This window comes from Geotrypetes seraphini, chromosome 2, assembly GCF_902459505.1.
Source record: "Geotrypetes seraphini chromosome 2, aGeoSer1.1, whole genome shotgun sequence".
Taxonomy (NCBI): Eukaryota; Metazoa; Chordata; class Amphibia; order Gymnophiona; family Dermophiidae; genus Geotrypetes; species Geotrypetes seraphini.
Window position 1 is genome coordinate 523,079,867 of NC_047085.1, and position 25,050 is coordinate 523,104,916.

General features: G+C 43.8%; 2 protein-coding genes across 7 annotated transcripts in view; one reads left to right on the top strand and one right to left on the bottom strand.

Annotated features, from left to right (window-relative positions):
- LOC117354727 (zinc finger protein 271-like) lies at positions 1–23,349 on the top strand. 6 transcript variants are annotated; one of them, XM_033932658.1, is made up of 3 exons: positions 1–118; positions 12,044–12,170; positions 20,436–23,348. In XM_033932658.1, the coding sequence occupies exons 1-3, from the start codon at positions 107–109 to the stop codon at positions 23,081–23,083; spliced, it is 2,787 nt and encodes a 928-aa protein (XP_033788549.1). In that variant the 5' UTR covers positions 1–106; the 3' UTR covers positions 23,084–23,348. The 6 variants fall into 6 exon arrangements, with proteins under 6 accessions (XP_033788549.1, XP_033788550.1, XP_033788554.1 ...); XM_033932659.1 differs by having other exon boundaries at positions 71–118; positions 12,047–12,170; positions 20,436–23,349; XM_033932663.1 differs by lacking the exon at positions 1–118 and adding an exon at positions 324–621 and having other exon boundaries at positions 12,047–12,170; positions 20,436–23,349.
- Positions 1–25,050, bottom strand: part of LOC117354716 (zinc finger protein 721-like) — a 375,536-nt gene that overhangs the window by 204,951 nt on the left and 145,535 nt on the right. The window lies entirely within an intron of this gene.

Here is a 25,050-nt window from a genome sequence, read left to right on the forward strand (position 1 = left end):
GAGTGAAGGGGGGAGATACAGATCCCTCTTCTTTTTCCTGCCTTTGTCTCTTTTCCCTCCATTAGGAGCCAATACTGGAGCTGGAGCTGCGGAGAAGGGCAGGAGGATGGCTGAGCAGGTAGGAGAGGGACTGGCAGGAGGTGGGCAGCAGGGGATGCAGTGCCAGGCAATGCCAAGCAGAAGAACATGGATGCTGAACGGATGGGATCTTGTATGGCTATTAGCTACCTGCCCGGGAGCTTCCTGTCTTGCTCAGTTTGTTCCTGCAGCTTCACTGCTAGGTTTCATCTCAGTTAATTCTGCTTCTGATTTGTTTTCACTTTCTAGTCTAGTGATCATTCGGTGGGAGATCGCAGACATGTTCATGTTTGTCTGCTTCTGGAGGGTGCTCTGTAAGCCTGAAAGTGCAGTAAGCCCTCTGGACAGCCTGCAGATTGAATCGGGTCTCCAGGTTCGGGAGCCATCTCTCCCCTGGTTCGTCCGCAAAGGGGTAGTACGCCGGGATCGGAACCGCGCCGCGTGTCTTCCCTGATTTCCCTGAGGGGTCCTGGTGGTCGTGATCTGAGGTGGGAAGTTGAGGCGGCCAGAAGATCTGAAATTCCAGTTTAATCAGCTCCTGAGGTAGGATCTCCCTATGCTTGCACATGTCTCTGTGGGGTCTGTGAGTCACAGAGTTTGCCGATTTTGGGCGGTCCTCATATTGGGGTTTTGGGGGGTTTCCCTGCATGTCCCCCCACCCGTAAAATCCTAAAATCACCATTTTTAGCGTTTTTCTGTGTTTAACGGCCATTTATATGTCAAAATCGGCACCCGTGGTGGCCATCTTGGATTTTCTTTAAAGTTTTTAAAACTATATTTTTTTGACTTAGAAGCCTCGTTTTTGCTCCAAACTTCACAGATGGCCACCTCAGGACAGGATGGCATGGATTCATGCTGTAAATCTGGTGGATGGCTTCCGCTTGCGCAGTCGCATATTCTGTACGCCGAGGCCCGTCGGGGGCATATCTGGTTTGTGGATTCCGCACTTTCTTCCTCCGGAGTAGAGAGCTGCACGGGAACGGGGATGACAGGAATCCCGCGGGTTCCCCCTTTGGGTCGCAGGGATCCCGTGGGGACGCCCCCTAGGTTCACGGGAATCCCCCTAGGGTCAAGGGGTTGGATCGCACTCGAGCTGGGAGGCTAGTCTCCTTCTCCTTACCTGCCCTGCCGCAGCACACAGCCGAACGGAAGTCTTCCCGATGTCAGCGCTGACGTCGGAGGGAGGGCTTAAGCAAAGCACATGGGGAAGCAAAGCACATGGGGAAGACAGAGGGGGGAGAAGGACCCTGAAAGGACATGGGGAAGACAAAGGTGTGGAGAAGGACGCTGAAAGGACATGGGGAAGACAGGGGGGTGGAGAAGGACGCTGAAAGGACATGGGGAAGACAGGGGGGGAGAAGGACGCTGAAAGGACATGGGGAAAACAGGGGGGGGAGAAGGACACTGAAAGGACATGGGGAAGACAGGGGGAGAAGAACGCTGAAGGACATTGGGAAGACAGAGGGGGGAGAAGAACGCTGAAGGACATGGGGAAGACAGAGGGGGAGAAGAACGCTGAAGGACATGGGGAAGACAGAGGGGGGAGAAGAACGCTGAAGAACATGGGGAAGACAGAGGGGGGAGAAGAACGCTGAAGAACATGGGGAAGACAGAGGGGGGAGAAGAACGCTGAAGGACATGGGGAAGACAGAGGGGGGAGAAGGACGCTGAAGGACATGGGGAAGACAGAGGGGGGAGAAGGACGCTGAAGGACATGGGGAAGACAAAGGGGTGGAGAAGGATGCTGAAAGCACATGGGGAAGACAGAGGGGGGAGAAGGACGCTAAAAGCACATGGGAAAGACAGAGGGGGAAGAAGGATGCTGAAAGCACATGGGGTAGACAAAGGGGTGGAGAAGGACGCTGAAAGGACATGGGAAGACGGGGGAGAAGGACGCTGAAAGGACATGGGAAAGACAAATTTTGTCTGGGGAAACCAGATATCTAGTAATCCTACAGCAACTCAACCTACCTGGAGGCCTCTCCCGCCCTCCCCCACCCCCCTCCGCGCACATATCCAGAGTCCTGTTGCCTCCCCCAAGCCCTCCCTACGCACCTAACTGGAGTCCTCCTCTTCCCGCTCCCCCACAGGATCCTGTGTTTGCTCCCCCGGCGCTTTTGTAACTCTTCGGCCGTTGTCAGCATCAGTGAACTAAAAACGTTGCCTTCAACGTCCTGGAAGCTTTCTCTCATTGACGCAGACGACGGCCGAAGGGTTATAGCAACGCCAGGTGAGCAAGCACAGGAATGGGTGTGAGGCAAGGAGAAGAAAGATGATGGACTGCGAGAATACTGAGGAAAGGAAGATGCCCTAGACCAGTAGTAGGCAAACTCATTAGTCAAAAGAGCCATAGATGAGCAGTACAACGATTAAGATTTCTTTTGAGAGCCATTCCCCACGCCCGCTTGCGCTATGACGGCTACGTCAACCCGACTGACACCTCGCTGGCCCACACGTAGTTGAAATCGATTCGTGGCAGAGCCTAGAGAATGACACGGGGGGAAATTTGTCTCCGTCCCCGCCCACTTGCTCGGTCCCCGTCCCCACAAACCATCTGATCCCATCCACACAAGCCTCGAATAGTTTTATACTGAACTTATTATATTAAAGTATGAAAAGAAACAATATTCTGTACAATTATCAATTTATAAATCAGCATCTTCTCCCCACTCTCTCTTCCCCATTTCCCTTCAGTGTCCTCAGCCCACTCTCTCTCCATTTTCCTTCAGCGCACGCACATCCAGACGGGGGGGGAGAAGGACACTGAAAGGACATGGGGGAGAAGGACACTGAAAGCATATGTGGAAGGCAGAGGGGGGAGAAGGATGCTGCCTGACAGGACATGGGGAAGATGGGGGGAGAAGGACCCTGAAAGGAAATGGGGAAGAGAGAGTGGGGAGAAGATGCTGGCAGGGAAGAAGACAGAGATACCAGACTATGGGGGGAGCGGAGGGAAGAAGATGGATGCCAGACCAATTTGGGAGGGGGGAGAAAGGGAGAGGCATAGTAACAGAGCAAATGGAAGACGCAGAGAGAAGAGAGACAGTGGATGGAAGGAATTGAATGAGAACATGAGGAAAGCAGAAACCAGGCAACAAAGGTAGGAAAAAAATTCTTTTTTTTTTTTTTGCTTCAGGATAAAGTAGTTTATTAGTTGTGTTGATAAAAATTTATAAACATTAGAGGCTCTGGTAGAAATCCGTTTACAAAGCATATATTCTTCCCAATTAATATTTCCAAATTAATAAAGTCTTTTTGCTTATTTTTAAATGGGTTTCTACCAGAGCCTTTAATTCAGTAGCATAATTAAATGAAATAACTTTCTGTGGTTTATAGGGACGGGCGTGGACGGAGGGGATTCCTCGCGGGGACGGGTGGGACTTTGGCGGGGACGGGTGGAGAGGGGTGGGATTTCTGTGCCCGCGCAACTCTCTACTCCGGAAAGGACTTGCCTTCCTCCGTTGCCACCAGAGTTGTGATTCCAGCGTCTGGGATGCCGCAATTGTGCGAGGAGGTCATTGTCGCATAAACGAGGGCGCAATTCCAGGGAAAGTCTCATCGATCTTCAAACAATTTCAAATCTGAGTCCCGCTGATTGGCTCAGGCCGCCGAGGACTATTTTCTGCCGCACATTGTGGATATGTTGTCTCAGGCCTTCATGAGAAATCGGGCTATGCGCGTGTCTCCCTTTCAGACTGCGGTGTGGCAGTCTGTACAGCCTTTGGATTCCAGCATGTCAATCTGATCCTTGCTGATATGCCTGAACATCAGCAGCAACTTCCCGCTATTGTTGTGGTACCTGCATCACTTTCTAAGCCGTTGCTGTCGCACTGCAATTAGACGGGTCTCGCTGCGTGACTAGCCTAGCGGGTCTCGGGGATTCCCAGAACGCTGAAATGCTCTTGGAGGTTGGGGGGCCCATGAGGGTCCCCTGAAGTGCGCTAGGGCCATGGCTAAATTGTATCCCATGGCTTCAGAATTTTCCATGCGCCTAGTCCTGCCATGGGTGGATTTAGCGGTGGTTCAAACGTACCTCCTTGCCCTCGGATGGAGGGGTTGGGGAGCAGTTTGCATGTCCTTCCCGCTACAAGGCCGCTGGACAGGTAGTGGTCTGCGTCAGAGAGAGCTGATGATCGATCGATTGGCCGGAGCTACGAGCAATTGGTTAGCTTCGCTACGGTCCCAACTGTATCTCCACAGGACGGCTGTCTGTGTGTTCTCAGCCAATGCGACGGCTGTTGCCTATGTCTGCCGTCAGGGGTCGCAAAGAGTCCCCAGCTGGGATTGAAGGCTCGGATGCTCTTTCCATGGGTGGCACGTCATCACTTGGCTTTATCCACGGCTCATGTGGCCGGTGTCGACAACATTCGGGAAGACTTCCTCAGTTGTCAATCTCTGAACAAGGGGGCATGGTCCCTGTCCGGGCTGGTTTTCGCTCATTCGATCTGATGGTGTCCTAGTGAACAGGAAGGCGGACAGATTCTTCAGCCGTCGACGAGAGGTCGGCAGCGTCAGACTCGACATTCTGGTTCAATCTTGGCCCACAGGGGTCCTACTGTGCGTTTTTCTTATGTGGTCCATGATAGGGTGATTTTGCGCCTGGTGTCCCCTTGCACAGGGGCCCGGTGATCCTTGTGGCTTCGCACTGGCCCAGACGACATTGGTACGCAGACCTTGTGAGGTTGAGCTCTGGGAATGGTCTGCGTCTTCCTCGCCATCGGCGATTCCTCACGTAGGGTCAGTTTGCACTTCAAGATCTGGACTGCTTTAGTCCTGCAGCCTGGCGCTTGAGCGGACAGCCTTGATGGCCAGGAGTTATTGCTCTGCGGTTATTGCCACACTCCTGCAATGCAAGTGGAAATCACCGGTCTCGGCCTATACGAACGCCTGGGGGTGTTTTCGGCTTGGTGTGTGGGGCTCCGGTTGGACTCTTTGGTTTCGTCACTGGCTCCGGTTCTGGACTTCCTGCAGGCTGGCCTCAGGTAGGGTCTGGCAGACTCCTCTCTACGTGTTCAGTTTGCAGGCCTCTCAAGTTTGGGTCCCTCTTCGTTCAGGGGTTCTCTAGCTTCTCACTCGGCTGTTGTCCGGTTCTTGCAGGGAGGCTGGGGCCTCCCTTACGACGGCCTTGCCCGTTGTGGAGCCTGAATTTGGTCCTACGCTCTCTGACTCTAACGCCCTATGAACCCCTGGATACGATCTCGCTGAAAGATCTTATCATTAAGACCGTCTTCCTGGTGGTGGTCACTTCTACACGGCTAATGTCAGAGCTTCCGGCTTTGTCGTGCAGAGATGCTTTTCTCCGTGTCAGAGTCGGCAGTGATTTTGAGGACTGTGCCTTCTTTTTTTCCGAAAGTGGTTTCTTCTTTCCACATACACCAGGGAGTTCGATTGCCGGCCTTTGTTCCTTCAGGTTCCACGTCTCGGGTCTGTGTTCTGCGGTCTCAGGCTATCTGGCATCGTCTTTTGAGATACCTAGGGGCCACTACTGACTTAAGAACATAAGAACATAAGAAATGCCTCCGCTGGGTCAGACATCGCGCCCAGCAGTCCGCTCACACGGCGGCCCAACAGGTCCAGGACCTGTGCAGTAAATTTCTATCTATCCCCTCTATCCCCTCTATCCCCTTTTCCAGCAGGAATTTGTCCAAACCTTTCTTAAACCCCAGTACCGTACTCTGCCCTATAACGTCCTCTGGAATTGTATTCCAGGTGTCCACCACACGTTGGGTAAAGAAGAACTTCCTAGCATTTGTTTTGAATTTGTCCCCTTTCAACTTTTCCGAATGCCCTCTTGTTTTTTTATTTTCTGAAAGTTTGAAGAATCTGTCCCTCTCTACTCTCTCTATGCCCTTCATGATCTTGTAAGTCTCTATCATATCCCCTCTTAATCTTCTCTTTTCCAGGGAAAAGAGTCCCAGTTTTTCCAATCTCTCAGCGTATGGAAGGCTTTCCATCCCCTTAATCAGTCGTGTCGCTCTCCTCTGAACTCTCTCGAGCAATGCCATATCCTTCTTAAGGTACGGAGACCAATACTGGACGCAGTACTCAAGATGTGGACGCACCATTGCCCGATACAGCGGCAGGATAACTTCTTTCGTTCTGGTTGCAATACCTTTCTTGATTATACCTAGCATTCTATTCGCTCTCTTAGCGGTAGCTGCGCACTGTGCTGTCGGCTTCATTGTCATGTCTGTTGGCCCATTTGTTTGTCCTGGCGGGCCCCGCATGTCGGGGTCAGCCTGCTTCTGAGACTTCTCTTTCGTGTGGATGTGAGCGGCTAATTCCGCAGCCTATATGGCTTAGGGTGGAGGCTCACTCTCCTGTGGAATGTCTTCCTTGTGGGCTGAATCTCATGCGGTCTCGCCTGTGGAGACTTGTCTGGAGGCCCTGTGGCCTTCCCTTCATACCTTTTTCAGGTTTTCCAGGCTTGATATGGCAGCTATGGGTGATACGGTCTTTGGTGTTTCTGTTCTTGCGGCGGGCTCATCGGGCCTCCCTGCGTTTTAGGACAGCTTTGCACATCCCATCTGTTCAGCATTCAGAGAGCTTGTACAAGAATGAAAGATTAGGTTTCTTACCTCTGCTAATCTTCCATCTTGTATAGCTTCTCTAGATCATCTCTTTGTCCTTCTGACTGGTCCGCGTAGGAGGGCTGGCGCTTCTAAGGCTACTATTGCAGGCTGGATCAAGGAGACTATTGCTTCCGCTTCTCTTCTGAGGCAGAAGCCCGTTCCGGAGTTTCTCAAAGCTCTTTCCACTCGGGGTCAGGCGGCTTCTTGGGTTGTCGTCGCTCATGCCTCCAGTGGACATTTGTAAGGCTGCGGTTTGGTCTTCCTTGTATTCCTTTGTCAGACTCTTTCGGGTAGATGTTCTGGCGCGTCAGGACGCGGTGTTCGGTGTGCATGTTCTGGTGTCAGCCCTTCGGGGGTCCCGCCCGTGTGAGGGACTGTTTTGGTACGTCCCATTCGTAAAGATTAACCTCTACTGGTCTGGAGAGTGCTAAAGAATGAGAAATTAGGTTCTTACCTGCTAATATACTTTCTTTTAGCTTCTCCAGACCAGTAGAGGTCCCTACCCTGTCTGTTATTGGTGTGTTGGGGCTGTTGTGTGGGCAGTTTTGTTTTTTGCTGCGGGTTCTAGTATTTTTCTAGGGCCGGGGAGAATTAAAGAACAGCGGCTGTGGCTCGGCTGGCTTAGCTGGCGAGCTGTGGGGACATTTTCCTTCTGGTGTTTCTCCTCTGCATTTTCCAACAGCTTTGGGTATGTTAGTTGTTACTCCTGTTCGGAGTATTGTTTTCTTTCTGTTTTCCAGTTCTTGGGTCTGCTTGGCTATTCGGCAGACTGAGGGCAATAGGGAAGGGAGTATATTATATACTATCCCACAGTTTTGTTTTCAGTCTCCACCTGCTGGTCATGATTGGATATATACCCATTCGTAAAGATTAACCTCTACTGGTCTGGAGGAGCTAAAAGAAAGTAAATTAGCAGGTAAGAACCTAATTTCTCCTTCATTGCCATAAGTGTAGGTGATAAATCCGATGGATTGACCAAGGGTGAGATAGAATTATTAAAATTAACCTTAGCGGGTCGTTCCAAGAAGTAGGTTTGGAATCAGCTACGTACCTGATTGCTGATTCCTATTGAAGGGAGTCTCTTGAGGAGTAGGGAATGGTCTCTGGGGTCGAAGGCTGCAGAAAGATCAAGAGATATGACAGATTTGTGGTGATCCAACTGGTACAAAATTGTCGTTGTAAGACTGAAAGTGAATGCTCTGTCGAATGGTTTGATTTGGCTGCAGAATGTGTGTCTTCATGAAATCTGATTAAATACTACTTTTTCAGTTACTTTGGCAAGAAATGGGAGATTCGCAATCGGCCTAGAGTTTGAAACTTCTTCTACAGAAATTGAATGATCTTTGACAATGGGTCTCACTAAGATTTCGGTAAAAAACCCGAGGATAGACTGAAAGTAATGTGTTGTGTATGATAGGACCAAAAATAGGGAAGACATGAGCCTGGCACTGCTCCCTTCTCTTCCAAGGCTCTTCTTCCTCATTCTCCTCCTGCTTTAGGACAATCTCACTTTCTCCTTCCTCCACTCCCCAGGCTCTTCTTCCTCATTCTCCTCCTGCTTTAGGACAATCTCACTTTCTGCTTCCTGGCACTGCTCCATCCACTCCCAGGGTTCTTCTTCCTCATTCTCCTCCTGCTTTAGCACAATCTCACTTTCTGCTTCCTGGCACTGCTCCCTCCACTCCACAGGCTCTTCTTCCTCATTCTCCTCCTACATTACGACAATCTCACTTTCTGCTTCCTGGCACTGCTCCCTCCACTCCCCAGGCTCTTCTTCCTCATTCTCCTCCTGCTTTAGGACAATCTCACTTTCTGCTTCCTGGCACTGCTCCCTCTATTCCCCAGGCTCTTCTTCCTCATTCTCCTCCTGCTTTAGCACAATCTCACTTTCTGCTTCCTGGCACTGCTCCCTCCACTCCCCAGGCTCTTCTTCCTCATTCTCCTCCTGCTTTAGGACAATCTCACTTTCTGCTTCCTGGCACTGCTCCCTCCACTCCCCAGGCTCTTCTTCCTCATTCTCCTCCTGCTTTAGGACAATCTCACTTTCTGCTTCCTGGCACTGCTTCATCCAGTCCCCAGGCTCTTCTTCCTCATTCTCCTTCCCTCACACAGCAGCTGTTCATTCTGCTTTAAGACACTCTTATTGTCTGTTTCTTGTCACAAGTGAGTGTGAGGTGTATAATTTTTCTCCTGGGGGAATTCTGCACACCCTGAGTTCAATTCCCAGTGCATCTCCTCCTCACTCTGGGCAAGTCACTTAACCCTCTATTGTCCCAGGTTCAAAAACGTAGATTGGGAGCCCCCTAGGGACAGAGAATGTAGCTGCTCTAGAAATAAGTAGTATTTGTAGCAATGTCAGCACAACAGAGGAGCAGGATCTGGCATACAGCAGCTCTCCTCTTGCTCCTCCACTTGTGTAGAGCATCAGAAAAGAGCTTTGTCTATGGGTTTTTTAGTGGAGGTAGGTCAGGGTCCACTAGAACAGGAGGGCATCTGTCTTAGGATCAGGAGGGGTCCTCCAGACCAGTATTTCTCAACTAGGTCCTGGAATAGCCCCTTGCCAGTCAGATTTTCAGGATATCCGCAATGAATATGCATGAAAGAAATGGAGGCCGTGTATGCAAATTTCTTTCATGCATATTCATTGTGGTTATCCTGAAAACCTGACTGGAAGGGGGGACTCCAGAATCGAGTTGAGAAACACTGCTCCAGACCACCAGGGATTTTCTGAGAGGGCTAGGAAGGGTCTCTTAGACCACCAAGAACCTTTTTTTAAATGGGTGGGGGCAGCACAGGAAGCCTGATGGTTAGCACGGAGAAAGAAGAAAGAAGGAGACCCTGGCAAGCAAGTTATCAGAAGACAACCAGAGCCTTGGACCAACAAGATTTGAAAAATAACCTGACAACAAAAAGGTAGAAAAACTAATTTTATTTTCTGTTTTTTGATCACAATATGTCAGATTTGAAATGTGTATCCTGCCAGAGCTGGTGTTAGACCGCAAACGTGAGCTAGGATTTAACAGAGAGAGGAAAAGTCCTTTTGTTTCTTTATTTTATTTACACCACAGCGCCAATGTGGTTAGGAGAAGCCAAAGGGGGGGAGGGGGTTAAAAAGCTGTAAAATAAACCCACCAGGATGTTTGAAAAAAACACCCAATTGTGCAGGAAAATCGAATCGATAAACCAATTCAATAGGCTGAATCGAATCGAAATTTTTTTTCCTGAATCTGGTAGCACTAGGTTGCACTACTGTCTTAGACTTTAGGACCTGGGATTGGGGAAAAATGGCGTCCTCAGTACTTTATAATGCAAGTGAAATAAGGATTTGGTCAAACTTTTGAAGGGTCTGCAGAAGAAAAATATTGTATAGGCCAGGGACATGAGACAGCAGGAAATGGGAACTTTTCTTCCTTCTATTTTTATGAATGGAAAGGCTGAGGATGTCAGAGAGTTCAGTTAAAATATGTGCTTTATAAGAAAATATAATAATGTGTTTTATAAAGTTTATAGCATTGCTGGCCTACCCGGTGAGGTGTTCCTAGTGGTGGTGGCAGCAGCAGCGTGTCAATGTGTTGAGAGGAAGAGGTGGTCTGGGAAATTCTGCTGAGTAAACTCCGGGCCCATTTCCACCCCCCAGTTAGTCCACTCCACTCAACTGGTTCACACACTGAGTGGATCTTTGGGTGTTGTTCCTGGGTAGTTGTTTTGGGATCTCTTACAGTGGTTTGTCAGTATCTCCTTCTGGTCCAAGGAAGGAAACTTTGTTAACCTTAGCACTGACCTACAGAATATGTTTGTAACAGCGCTGCTTGTGTGGCATTAGTCTATGTAGTGATCGAAAGAAAAAACCAGACCTTTGCACATTTTTGCACTATATGATGGGTGTATGAGGAGATTCACATTTTCTGCACAGCTAAGTCCGTGTGAAGTTACCTTGTGCTGTATTTGACATCTAGCAAAGTCTCTGTTTGGAAGGAAAGATCTCAGCTTAAAAATGAAGTGGCCAGAAGTTATGGTAAAAGCAGATAGCGTAGCTGGTTTTAAGAAAGGTTTGGACAAATTCCTGGAGGAAAAGTTCACAGTCTGTTATTAAGACATGGGGGAAACATCTGCTTGCCCTGGATCGGTAGCATGGAATGTTGCTACTCTTTGGGTTTTGACCAGGTATTAGTGTCCTGGATTGGCTACCATGAGAATGGGCTACTGGGCATGATGGACCATTGGTCTGACCCAGTTAGGCTATTCTTATGTTATGTTCTCATCTGTAGGGGCCTTTGTTTTCACTTCTTATTTTAATGTATTTTTTTTCTGGGAACTTATCAGTGTTTTTTATAATGGGAACAAAAATGGAAGAGAATTAATGTGTGTGGAATTGGGGGGGGGGGGGTAACTAATTTCTTCAGCTAAATAATTCAATCCACCTCAACCAGACATAGGAGAACTCACACACCATTCACACACCCTCCAACCAAAAACGTCAAAAGAAAAAAAAACTGTTCGACAACCTCCTAGCCTTTCAAGCTGCAACACTCAACCCCCAACTCTACAACCTATTGACCTCGACCACAAACTACAAAACCTTCAAAAAAGAAATAAAAACCCTTCTATTCAAAAAACACATAAAACCGAACTAACACAATCAGAACTGTCCCAAGCATCACCTGCAACTACTCCATATGTACTTCTGATGTCATGACAATTCAGACATAATTTATGTTATGTTTGGAATAATGGTTACATATATGAGGTTCAATAAAAGAAAATTTTCACTGCTTGTTTCTATTATGACCATTTATTCAGTTTCATGGTTATTACAAAAAATATTTTTTTACATGGGGGAGTGTCAAAAAATTATGGTCCCCGAGTGCCACATACCCTAGGTACGCAACTGTATATATAATATATACATAGAGGTATTAATGACGCCATCTTGTTTTCTGTCTCTCTCTGTCCTCTCTGCATCTTTGTGCAGTTTCCCGCCTTGATTTCATGGCTCTAATTAATAGCAGACCTCTCAGTCTGGCTTGTGGAAGATATAGGGTTTCACATTTTTGAATAGAGATAGTTATATGTATCTTATGAATGCAATAAACCGTGTTGTGTGTGAAGGGATCCCTATGAATGATGTGTGAGAGAATGATTTGTATTTCATTTCAAATGTTTTACATATATAAGATTTACGGGAGCCTAAAAGACACTGTTACCATGACAATACCAGTCTTTGAGAGGCCCAGAGCAGGAAAGGTCAGCTAGTTTGACCTCCAGCTTAGAACCCTGAGCCTGCAAACTTACAGTGCCAAAGCAAAGCTATCAGAAGAGTACATCCAGCTGAACTCTAATGCGTTCGGAGTGTTTCCTCGTGTCCCTGAGTGAGTTTCTGGTTTATGTTTCAGAAGCAGGTGACGTTTGAGGACATCACCGTCGCCTTCTCCCAGGAGGAGTGGGAGTATTTAGATGAAGGGCAGAAGGAGCTTCACCGGGAGGTGATGAAGGAGAATTATGAGATCCTGAAGTCTCTAGGTAAGGACTGCATTTTCTGCAGACACAGGGCTGAGTTACTGATTTTCTGTTCCAGTGCAATAGGTGACAGTAGGGTTATTTCCCTTTAGCCGCATGGTTGCAGAAGGAATCCATTCCGGATTTTTCACTCTGCCGCTGGTCTATTTACTGTTCAGTTTAGTGCCCTCTACAGTTTTTTCCTTCTGCACACATGGATGCAGTTGTGTCTGTTCTGCTTTCCCCATTTTCCATGTAATTTTGTCCCTTTTTCTGAGGTCGGAGTGGAAGTTCCAGGCCGCCAATCGCTGTCTGGCTGTCCGAAAACTTCCTCTCTGACGTCAGAATTGACGTTGGGGGGAAGACTTCTAGGCCGGTCATTGTGCAGTCGCTGTATTCGCCTCGACTGGTCCTGTTGCTGCGGTGGTGGGGAAGCAGAGAGAGAGAAATTAACCACAGATTAACCAAATCCACAAAAACGTTAATATAATTGAAGAGAGAACTTCTTATTAAATAATAATATTAAATGAAGGAAAAGATCTCAGAATTGCCACTCCAAGGATCATAATGTTATCATTCCTTTAAGGAACTGGGTGTGGATATCTTTCATGGATTTAAAAAACCTTCATGTTATTATTTTAAAATTTTTGTAAAATTTCTATGAATGACTTATTTCGTCAAAATTCATCTACTCAATAATTTAAATTTCTAAAATTATAACTTTTTCTTTTAAACTTTTTATACCGTATATCCAAGCAGTGCAAATAGCAATTATTTTTGTGCAAATTGCAGTTGAAAAATGTGCAAAACAGGCAATAATAAGCCTTAGATAAGTAAAGCCTTAAAAGAGTACTTATCTTTCTATGTGAGATAAAGCGGGGCGTGAGCAGAATTAATTTCCTGCCGCTTTATCTCACATAGAAAGATAAGTGCTCTTTTAAGGCTTTACTTATCTAAGGTTTATTATTGCCATGCTATAAGTTATTTTACTTCAATGGGGGAAACAGGCCTTCAGGGATGGTGACACAGGCCTTTAGGGGTGGGGTTCAGGCCTTCAGGGGGAGGTGCAGACCTTTGAGATAAAAGGCTGCTTAGTTTACCTCATTGGAATAACTACAAGACGGCATTGTATCTTCCAAAACAGACAATATTTGTTTATTGTTAGTATAAAAACTTACAGTATTACAGCAGCAAAGACATATCTAAAAAATGTATTGTCAGTTCAGAATATGCAATGGAGAGAAGAATTTGCACCCATATGCTTAGCAAGGGGCTAGCAGTTCCCCGTAGCATAAGTAAGTGAATCTCTCTGGCTTTACCTAGAATACACGTGTTTTTTATACAGAGCAATTCTTCCTTTGTTCCAAGAAAGTCCATCCCCGAATTCTGGTTATGTAATTCCCTATTGGTATAAAAAATATTGTATAACTAACTCCTTCCTTTCGTCCACGCCTCTCTCTCACCTCCACACACCCCCCCAGTAAAAGGGGGGGCCTTACAGAAACAGAGAACTGTTGCTGAACTTTATTCTTTCAGCACGGAGACATGCAGCTGCTAATTAGAGGTGTTACAATTCATTGCATATTCGAGTTGGTGTCCTTGTAAGATGAAAAGTTGGCAACGAGATAGCCTTTCCACAATCCAGCTGTCTGGTTCCCATAGCTTGGTTGGGAGACAGCAAACCCATGGTTTGGTACCAAGTTCTTTCATCTCGTTACACCCACATGAGCAAAGCTCCTTGCTCATTATAAAAGTTTTATGGCTTTGTAGGGTGTCTGGCATATGAAGTCTATGAACTCATATAGCAGTGATAACAGATCAGCATAACATTGAAGGGATATTCTCCCAGCAGGGAAACAAGAACATCATTGTTAGCATTGCAAACAGTCTGGGCCTGGCTATAGGAAAATATGTCTGTAGTTTCCAGCAGGGTGTCCAGCATACACAAGTGAAAATCTAGGTCTGTAGAGTCCAGTTGAATCATCCATATGTCCAGGACATACATGTCACCTTCATGGGGGACAGACCTATAGGGGAGGGCGGCCCTGGTGTAGAAGTGCATGGAGGGAGGGAGGGAAGGGGGGTTCAAAGAGACGTGCATATACCAGATTTGGGGGGGGGGAAGAAATAATGGGTCTGAAAATAGAGGAGAGGGAGAGAGATGATGGACAATGGGATTTAGGGAGGGAAGGAACAGAAAGGGAGAGAAGTTGGACACATGGGATGGTGTGGAGGGGATAGAGATACTGGATAGGAGGGTAGTTAGGAAAAGAAAGGGAGAGATGGTGGACCCTGGAGTGGTGGGGAAGGAGGGAGAGATGCTGGATGAAAGGATAGTTAAGAAAAGGTGGATCTGTGCATGGAGACAAAAAAAAGGAAAGATGGCAGATCTCCTGGGGAGGGAAGGGAAACGGAAGGGGAGGACAGAGATGGCAGATGGATGGTTAGCATGGAGAAAGAAGAAAGAAGGAGACCCTGGCAAGCAAGTTATCAGAAGACAACCAGAGCCTGAGACTAACAAGATTTGAATAATGACCAAACAACAAAAGGTAGAAAAACTAATTATATTTTCTGTTTTGTGATTACAATATGTCAGATTTGAAACATGTATCCTGCCAAAGCTGGTGTTAGACCGCAAACGTGAGTTAGGATTTAACAGAGAGAGGAAAAGTCTTTTTTGATTGAGCAGCTCTCCTAAGTGTGGAGCTGTGAGGTGGTGCCACAGGAGACCTCTCGAGTGGTGGACCCACACTGCATCCCTCTCCTTTCCCATACATCAGGATATTCGTGATATTGTCCTGGTGCATTGGAAGATGCCGGAGGTGCCTTTACGGTTTGTGCGCTCCATGGCTCATCTGTATCCCATCCTGGAGCGGAATCAGGATACTTTTAAGTCACCAGTGGTGGACGCTGTGGTCTCAGCTATTGCTAAGCGGCATACGATGCCCGTAGAGGATGTTTTTGCCTTACGGGACTCTGAGGAGCGTAAGTTGGAGACCCTCCTAACGCAGAATTTTGATGTCTCTGCCTTGGGTGTCCTGGTAGCCATTTGTGGTGGTCTGAGGGGAAACAAGGCTGGGAAAAAACAAGAGACAAATTACAGGAGTCGGCTAACCCAGAAGGAGAGGTTAGAAAGATTGTAGTAAAAGAGAAGACACTACAGACAGCAGCACAGGGAGAGGAAATGAAGACAACAAAATTCCAGGATCTGAATTGCATATATACTAATGCAAGGAGCCTAAGAAATAAAATGGGGGAATTAGAAGCCATGGCCAACGCAGAGGACATAGACATCATTGGAATCTCTGAAACATGGTGGAATGAGGAAAGCAAATGGGATACAGCACTGCCGGGGTACAAGCTTTATCGCCAAGATAGGTCAGGGCAAAAAGGAGGTGGAATAGCCCTATACATAAAAGAAAGCATACAATTGACAAGAATGGACACAGCAGAGACGACAAACAGGCTGGAATCACTATGGGTTAAAATACCGGGAAGGAAAGGTCCTGAAATAAAGATGGGCCTATTCTATCGTCCACCTGGGCAGTCCGGAGATATCGATGAAGAAATGGAAGCCGAGATGAAGCGAGAATGCAAATGCGGTAACACGGTTATTATGGAAGACTTCAACTACCCCGGGATAGACTGGAGTCTTCGAAGATCAAAATGCGCTAGGGAGACAGGATTCGTGGAGGCTATACAAGATTGCTTGTTAGAGAACCAAAGAGAGGAAATGCCACTCTAGATCTAATCCTAAATGGGTTAGCGGGACCTGCAAAGGAAGTAGAAGTAGTGGGACCGTTGGGAAACAGCGATCATAACATGATCAAGTTCAAGGTGGAGGTAGGAATACCGAAAGGGAAGAGAACCATAGCGACAACTTTTAACTTCAGGAAAGGAAACTACGAAGCAATGAGGGATATGGTAAGGAAAAAACTTAGGAAAACTTCCAAAAAATGGCAAACGGTAGAACATGCCTGGACTTTTTCAAGGACACGGTGAGCGAGGCGCAAAATCTGTATATCCCCAGATTCAGAAATGGGTGCAAAAAGAGTCGAACAAAAGACCCGGCGTGGATAACTAAAATAGTGAAGGAAGCGATAGGCAATAAGAAAAATTCATTCAGGAAATGGAAAAAGGACAAAACTGAGGGGAACTGGAATGAGCACAGGAGGTATCAAAAAGAATGTCACCATGTGGTTCGAAAAGCCAAAAGAGAGTATGAAGAGAGACTAGCCAGGGAAGCACGAAATTTCAAATCGTTCTTTAGATATGTTAAAGGGAAGTAAACGTCTAGGGAGGAGGTGGGACCGCTGGATGACGGAGAAAGGAAGGGAGTGGTGATGGAGGAGAAAGAAGTAGGGGGAAGGCTTAACATGTTCTTTTCGTCTGTATTTACAAACGAAGACACAACCAACATACCGGAACCTGAGCAATTCTTCAATGGAAAAGTCAAGAAGAAAAATTAACATCCATGGAAGTGAGTCTTAAAGATGTGCGCAGGCAGATAGAAAAACTAAAAACTGACAAATCCCCGGGGCCGGATGGAATCCAACCAAGGGTTCTGAAGGAACTAAAGGAGGAGATAGCGGAACTACTGCAGCAAATTTGCAACCTATCCCTGAAAACAGGCGTGATCCCGGAGGATTGGAAGATAGCCAACGTTACACCCATTTTTAAAAAGGGATCAAGAGGAGACCCGGGAAACTACAGACCTCGGTTCCGGGGAAAAAGGCGGAAGCACTGATAAAAGAAAGCATCGATGAACATTTTGAAAGAAACGAACTTCTGATATCCAGCCAACATGGTTTCTGCAGGGGGAGATCGTGCCTAACTAACTTATTGTACTTTTTTAAGGGAATTAACAAACGGATGGACAGAGGAGACCCCATAGACATCATATACCTGGACTTCCAAAAAGCCTTTGACAAGGTACCTCATGAACACCTACTTTATTGAGTTTCAGTCGTAATGCAAAGCAATTAAACACCCAAAATGTTTTATAATTCCCTTGCTGTACAGCCAACATCCGTTCCATTTTAAAAATATGCCATAAAGATTCCCACCCAAAATTGTAATTTAACCTGTCCCAGTTTTTCCAATTTCTCAAAATTAGTTGAACAGCAACTCCTGTCGTTCTCAAAAGGAATTTATCCTTAAAGATGACCTTTACCCTTTTATATCCGCACTCCATTTAAAAGCATTAAATATCTGACAAAACCTTTATCCTAAACCCATCCCAAGAGACTAAATAATATTCTCATAATAATTTCCACCTTAGACTCCATTATCACACTCTCAATATCCTCAGAACAGTAGTGTTTGAAATAAATTACTCCCCTTTTTATTTTTGAATCCATATCCATTAATATGATAAATGATATGAATTCATATATTAATATAACACTTCAATATAAACTCATAAATCCAATTACAAACAGTACAAATATTATACTTCCAGCTTATGTCTAACAAATTCTCTATCTTGAACCCATCTCAAAAATTTATATCTAATGACTAAAATTAGTCCCCTATCAAGTTCCTTTAATTATAATATGATCATCAGAATCAAAGCAATACCCTCTAAACAATATTATTGGAAATAAGAAACTCATATTCCTTACTTTAAAATCATATCCCCCCTTTACCTTCCCAAATATTACAGAATTCAATTCTACCCATAATAGAAACTAATTATAGACATTAATACATTTTCTAACCTGAGCCTCAGTTTAACAATTCAATAAAATAATATAATATAGAATATGATATTATTTTATCTATTAACTTCGGAGAATTGAACATGAACTCATAAACAATAATAAATCCATTAGTTTTGACCCATAAAATTTATCTTTCAACCTCTAAATAGACACTTTATATAAATAATCAACTTAAAATAAAACTTAAAATAAAAGTAGTGAATAAAATGTCTGAGTTTGGTTTTTTTTTTTTCCAAAAAACATCACTGCAGGCCATTCTTCAGTACACAATTCCAGTTCCCCTCTCTTCTCATGAGCTCCTGGCATTGTATCACATAACCCCACCTTACGTAACTTCAACGTCAAGCCGCTCACATTACGGGGCGTTCCCTCATGCCCGATTTTCCTCCAATCAGCTGATATTAAAGAAGATTGGGAGGATTCCACCCCATAACCGGCAATTTTCAACTGTCAAACACTGTTTTACATTTACACCAAAACTTCCAGTGACGTCATCGGGGTCCCCCCCTCTGTGTGAAAAACTGCTGCAGCTGCAAGGCATGACCGCAGGGCATGCCCTAAGGGGCACGCCCTGCCCCTTGGGAGCCACGAGGAATCAGGAGGTGTTGAGAGGGTAGACCATCTTTGGGTAAGATCCAAAAAATTTTTGTGTGAATATATTGATGGGTAAAGGAAAAGCTAAACACAAAAGCTCCACCCCTGCCGCAGCCGGCCCTATGGACCACCACTTAATACCAGTGACTCCCTCATAAGTTACCCAAGAGTATGCTTCCGTTTCGGGTGCATCTTTAAGTCCACTTGAAAGGACTCCACCCCTTCCACCATTATCCGATGATGGGGAGCCTATAGTAACCCCTAGCGAAACTTCTGAGGAACCCCGAAAGTCAATAACTTTATCCAAATTACAACATATGTCATTACCTAAAGCATTAACTTTATTGGATTCAAGGGATGATAATCGGTGTACCTCAGAGGAACCAAAGGAGGATTTGTGGAAAGCTTATTAAGATCAGTTGTTAAACACTCCTCAGATTTCTCAGTCAAAGTTGGAAAGAAGTAGGAGACTTGGTAGATAAAAGATTAATGTTGGTTGAAACACAGACAACGACCTCTGCAGTTAAGGATGTCTGTGTAATTCATTCAAAACTGGAAATTATGGAGAATTTGTCACGCTCAAGAAATCTCCGATTTGTTAATTTTCCCATGACGCACTCGATATCTCCAGAGATTTTATTACAAAAATATTTGAAAGAGATATTAGGTTTAACAAATTCAGAAACTTTTCTATACAAAATTGTTATTATATACCACAGAAAAAAAAAAGTAAAATCAGATCAGGAAAACTTTTAGTTTCTGCTGAGTTCGATTTAACTCACTTCCTGGAAGATTCCCAAGATGTCATTAAAACTAGGGCTACTCTTTTGATGAATTAGATAAAAATTTACTCCTGAAATTATATTTCAAAATCAAAACAACAAAATTCTGTGGTGATACTCTATTGATATTCCCAGATGTGGCTAGAGCTACCCAAATGCGAAGGAAGGAATTTCTTCCCTTAAAACTTAGGGTTTTAGCTCAGGCCGCTAGTTTTTTTTCCTAAAATTTCCTTGTAAGTGTATAATCAAAATACAAGAGAAGGAATTTACTTTTTGGGACCCCACACAGCTCAGCAATTGTTAAGTTTTCGTGAACAAGAGAAAGATAAAGGGGTCCTTTTATCAAGCCGCACTAGTGGGGTTAGCGTGTCGGACATTTCATCATGCGCTAACCCCCATTGCGTCTTAAATCCCTACCAAAGCTTGATAAAAGGACCCCAAAGTAAACTAGTTATTCACTGATCTTTAAAAGGAATCTGAGAATAAGAAGCGAAAAACTAAAATGATATAACTTGGGGGAAGATTTCTGTTTTCTTAAGTTGGCTTTTTATTTATAATTATAGTTCAATCTTTTCTCAAGATTGATATCTTATTTCCTTTAATTGTATTTGATCTTATGGTGGCTCCCCCCAAATTAATGTGGGCTAGAAAGATTTATATTAGATACTTATGATATATTTTCTTTTTTTTCTTTTGATGTATATCTTTATCCTTTACTGTTCTTGAAGAATTGTATGAAAAATTTGATAAATAAAAAGAAAAAATATATATAGAAGGGTTCAAAAAAGGTTAGAACAAGTTTCTGGAGGAAAAGTCCATAAAAAGATTTTTAGTCAGATAGACTTAGGAGAGCCATTGCTCATCTCAGGAACTGGATTTGCTCTATGGATCTGCCTGGCACTTGTGATCGGAGGGGCTACGGTTGGACACAGGATGCTGGACTTGATGGAGCTTGGGCTGGACTCAGCATGGATTTTCTTATACCTATGTGGAAAGACCAAAAAAGCACTTTTAAATATTGACTTGAATATGATCACACACTCTTATTTGCATCTCTGGTACTGATCAGCTTGGAAATGTTGTTTTCTGAACAGTGAGTGGGTGGTAAATTTACAAAGGGGTTTTGTATTACTGAACTTGTTCAAAGGTTTTACTCCTACAATAATATACAATGCTATTTTTTGATTTAGAAAAAGATGACCCTAAAAATAATCCCTGGAAGCTCAGTGAGAAGCCTGAAGGAGTAAAGATGTTATCAGAAGGAGAGAAAGAGAACTGGGGAGAGAAGGAAAAAAATCAAAATCCAAAATATTTACCAGGAGAGTCAGCTCTGCTCAAGATCACACAGACAGAGGAAGACCAGACGGACCAGATGAGAGATCAAAGATGTTCCTGTGATGTATGTGAGATATTCCTCAGTGATCGTTCAATTCTGAAACCACATCAGAGATCTGATACTGAAGAGAGATCATCTACATGTACGGACTGTGGGAAAAGTTTCAACAGCAAGAAAGAGCAAATGCAACACAGGAAAAATAATAAAGGAACTAGAATGTGTACAAGTATCGAATATGGGGAAAACATTTTCAATATAGGAAACATTACAAAATGCCAAAAAACAAATACTGACAAGAGAATATCTTCATATCTTGGTTGTAAAAAAAATATAAACCAGGACGAGAGCTTCACAAGAAAAACAAAATTTCACCCGGGAGAGAGATCAGTTTTAAATACCGAATGTGAGAAAAGCTTCAGTCAAGGAGAAGCATTTACAGATCATAAAAAGACTGAAACTGGTGAATCTTGTAAATCTGAAGAAATAATTTACAGAATGGCAAATATCGCAGAATATCAGGAAATGGAGAAAAATGGGAGATTATATACTTGTGCTGTCAGTGGTAAAAGCACTTCTTGCAAAGGGAACCACAGAACAGCAGAAAAAATCCCCAGGGGAACAAAGCCATTTACATGTACTGAGTGCTATAAATGCTTTAATCGTACAGAACACCTTAGAACACACCAGAGAATTCACACTGGAGTTAAACCATTTACATGTACTGAGTGTGGTAAAAGCTTTTGTGATAAGCGAACACTCATAGCACACCAGAGTATTCACACTGGAGAGAAACCATTTACATGTACTGAGTGTGGTAAAAGCTTTTGTGATAAGAGAACACTCATAGCACACCAGAGAATTCACACTGGAGTGAAACCATTTACATGTACTGAGTGTGGTAAAAGCTTTTCTCTGAAGAAATCACTGACAATACACCAGAGAATTCATACAGGAGTGAAGCCATTTACATGTATTGAGTGTGGTAAAAGTTTTACTCATATAAGTAACCTCAAAAACCACCAGAGAATTCACACTGGAGTGAAACCATTTACATGTACTGAGTGTGGTAGAAGCTTTCGTGAGAAGAGAAATCTCACAGTACACCAGAGAATTCACACAGGTGTGAAACCATTTACATGTACTGAGTGTGGTAAAAGCTTTCGTGATAAGACAACACTCACGGAACACCAGAGAATTCACACTGGAGTGAAACCATTTACGTGTACTGAGTGTGGTAAAAGCTTTTCTCTGAAGAAATCACTGACAATACACCAGAGAATTCATACAGGAGTGAAGCCATTTACATGTACTGAGTGTGGTAAAAGCTTTAGTCAGAAGGGAAGCCTGACAATACATCAGAGTATCCACACTGGAGTGAGACCATGTATATGTACCGAGTGTGGTAAAAGCTTTTGTGATAAGCGATCACTCATAGCACACCAGAGAATTCACAGTGGAGAGAAACGATTTACATGTACTGAGTGTGGTAAAAGCTTTTGTGATAAGCGAACACTCATAGCACACCAGAGAATTCACACTGGAGTGAAACCATTTACATGTACTGAGTGTGGTAAAAGTTTTACTCATATAAGTAACCTCAAAAACCACCAGAGAATTCACACTGGAGTGAAACCACTTACATGTACTGAGTGTGGTAAAGGCTTTCGTGATAAGACAAAACTCACAGTACACCAGAGAATTCACACAGGTGTAAAACCATTTACATGTAGTGAGTGTGGTAAAAGCTTTCGTGATAAGACAACACTCACAGTACACCAGAGAATTCACACTGGAGTGAAACCATTTACATGTACTGATTGTGGTAAAAGCTTTCGTGATAAGAGAAAACTCACAGGACACCAGAGAATTCACACTGGAGTGAAACCATTTACATGTTCTGAGTGTGATAAAAGATTTCGTGTTAGGACATTACTGTCAAAACATAAGAGAATTCACACTTTAGTAAAACCATATCCATGTACTGAATGTGATAAAAGCTTTTGTGTGAAGGGAACCCTCACAATACACCAGAGAATTCACACAGGAGTGAAGCCATTTACATGTACTGAGTGTGGTAAAAGCTTTCTTGAGAAGGCATCAATGAGAAAACACAAGATAATTCACACTGGAGTGAAACCATTTACATGTACTAATTGTGGTAAAAGCTTTCGTGATAAGACAAAACTCACAGTACACCAGAGAATTCACACTGGAGTGAAACCATTTACATGTACTGAGTGTGGTAAAAGCTTTAATCAGATGAGTAACCTCATAAGACACCAGAGAATTCACACTGGAGTGAAACCATATACATGTACTGAATGTGCTAAAAGTTTTACTGATAAATCAAAACTTGCAACACACCATAGAGCACACCAGAGAATTCACACTGGAGTGAAACCATTTAAATGTACTGAGTGTGGTAAAAGTTTTACTCAGATGAGTAACCTCAAAACACACCAGAAAATTCACACTGAAGTGAAGTCATTTTCATATTCTTAGTATGATAAATGCTTTACTGAAAAGTGAACATTGACAGTACATCAGATAATCCAGACAGGAGTGAGATGAAGATGCTAGACAGAGTTCATTTCTGTTACCACAAAAGAGGTCTCTTTCTTACTGAGGAAACATAGAAACATGATTGCAGATAAAGACCAAATGGCCCATTCAGTCTGCCCATCCGCAGTAACAATTCCATCTTCCTCTCTTTAAGAGATCCCATGTGTCTATTGCACACCTTCTTGAATTTAGACACAATGTCTGTCTCTACCACTTCTTCCGAAAGTCTGTTCCACGCATCTACCACCCATTCCATAAAAAAGTATTTGCTCCGATTACTCCAGAGCCTGCCACCTCTTAACTTCATCCTATGCCATCTCATTCCAGAGCTTCCAAATGAAAGAGACTCGCCTCATGTGGATTTACATCACATAGGTATTTAATTATTTTCTCTTACCCTTTGAGTTAACTTTGTGAACCGGATTGAGTCCATTTTGGGAAAGGCCCGATATATAAAGCTAAGGACTGGATTAGATTAAATGTCTCTATCATATCTCCCCTCTCCCGTCTTTCCTCCAAAGTATACAGAGTGAGATCTTTAAGTCTGTGCCCATATGCCTTATGATAAAGACCACACACCATTTTAGTAGCCTTCCTCTGGACCGACTCAATCCTTTTTATATCTTTTTGAAGGTGCGGCCTCCAGAATTGTACACAATATTCTAAATGAGGTCTCACCAAAGTCTTATACAGAGACATCAATTCCTCCTTTTTCCTACTGGCCATACCTCTCCCTATGCAACCTAGCATCCTTCTAGCTTTCACCATCATCTTTTCAACCTGTTTGGCCACCTTAAGATCATCACCTACAATCACACCCAAGTCCTGCTCTTTACTATGATCGTTCAGATGATGGTATTACCTCAACTGGACTATTGCAACTCCGCCTACCTTGGAATCAACACCTTTCTTATCCACAAACTGTAGCTCATCCAGAACACAATCGTTAGACTAATCTATATATTATCAGGTAACTATTTTTCACACTACTAATGCGCAATAAATGATTCACACATTTGCACATTACATAATAAGCGCAAGAAAACTTACAAATACTACTGTATAATGAAATTTTCCCCACCCTCCCAGCTAATATACAAATATAATAAAACCGTCATTAAATTATTCATGAAATCCTTGAATCAATTCCAATTCTATTCCCTTCCTCCCCCTAGGATGTGTATGTTTTCTTGACTATAAAATTAAATTAATTATTCCTCTTTACGCTATTTAGCCATAAAATTCTTACAACGTCCCTGTTGTATGGTCATGCAACGTTCCATTTTATAAGTATAACACAGGATTCCCACCAGAATGTCTAGTTCAACCTATCCCAGTTTTTCCAATTTCTTAAGATAAGCTGCATGGCAACCCCTGTCATTACAAAAAGTAACTCGTTATTTCTCACAGATAATTGACTTTTAGCTCTCATAAGAGTAGCAAATAAAATAGTATCATAAGATAAAGCCACTGGATTCTCCCACATATTATTCACTTGGTCCCAAATAGACCTCCAAAACTGCAGTATCAAGAGACAACAGTAAAGTAAATGTTCCAAAGTCCCAGCTTCAAGATGACAGTGCCAGTATCTATTAGACTTGGAACTATCTAATTTATGTAAATGAACAGGGGTCCAGAAAGCTCTATGTAATAAGAAAAATCAAGTTTGCCTCATAGATGCTGACACCGTACATCTCATCCTCCAAGTCCAAATTCGTGGCCATTGAGATGCAGTAATCTGATGCTTTATCTCATTGCTCCAAATGTCGCGAAGACCAGTTTTTTGTTTCTTATTCAAAAATCCAGATATTAATTTATACGACTGAGTGGCCTGGTGCCCCAGAAAGTCTACCTGAAAACATAATATCGGCAAGCTATATTGATTTGTAGGATTTTTCCATCTAGGG

What these genes read in the sequence shown, in the direction of transcription:
- LOC117354727 (XM_033932658.1), top strand. An exon ending in TGAGATCCTGAAGTCTCTAG is followed by an intron (nt 12,171 to 20,435) that starts GTAAGGACTGCA and finishes TTTTTGATTTAG; the next exon opens with AAAAAGATGACCCTAAAAAT.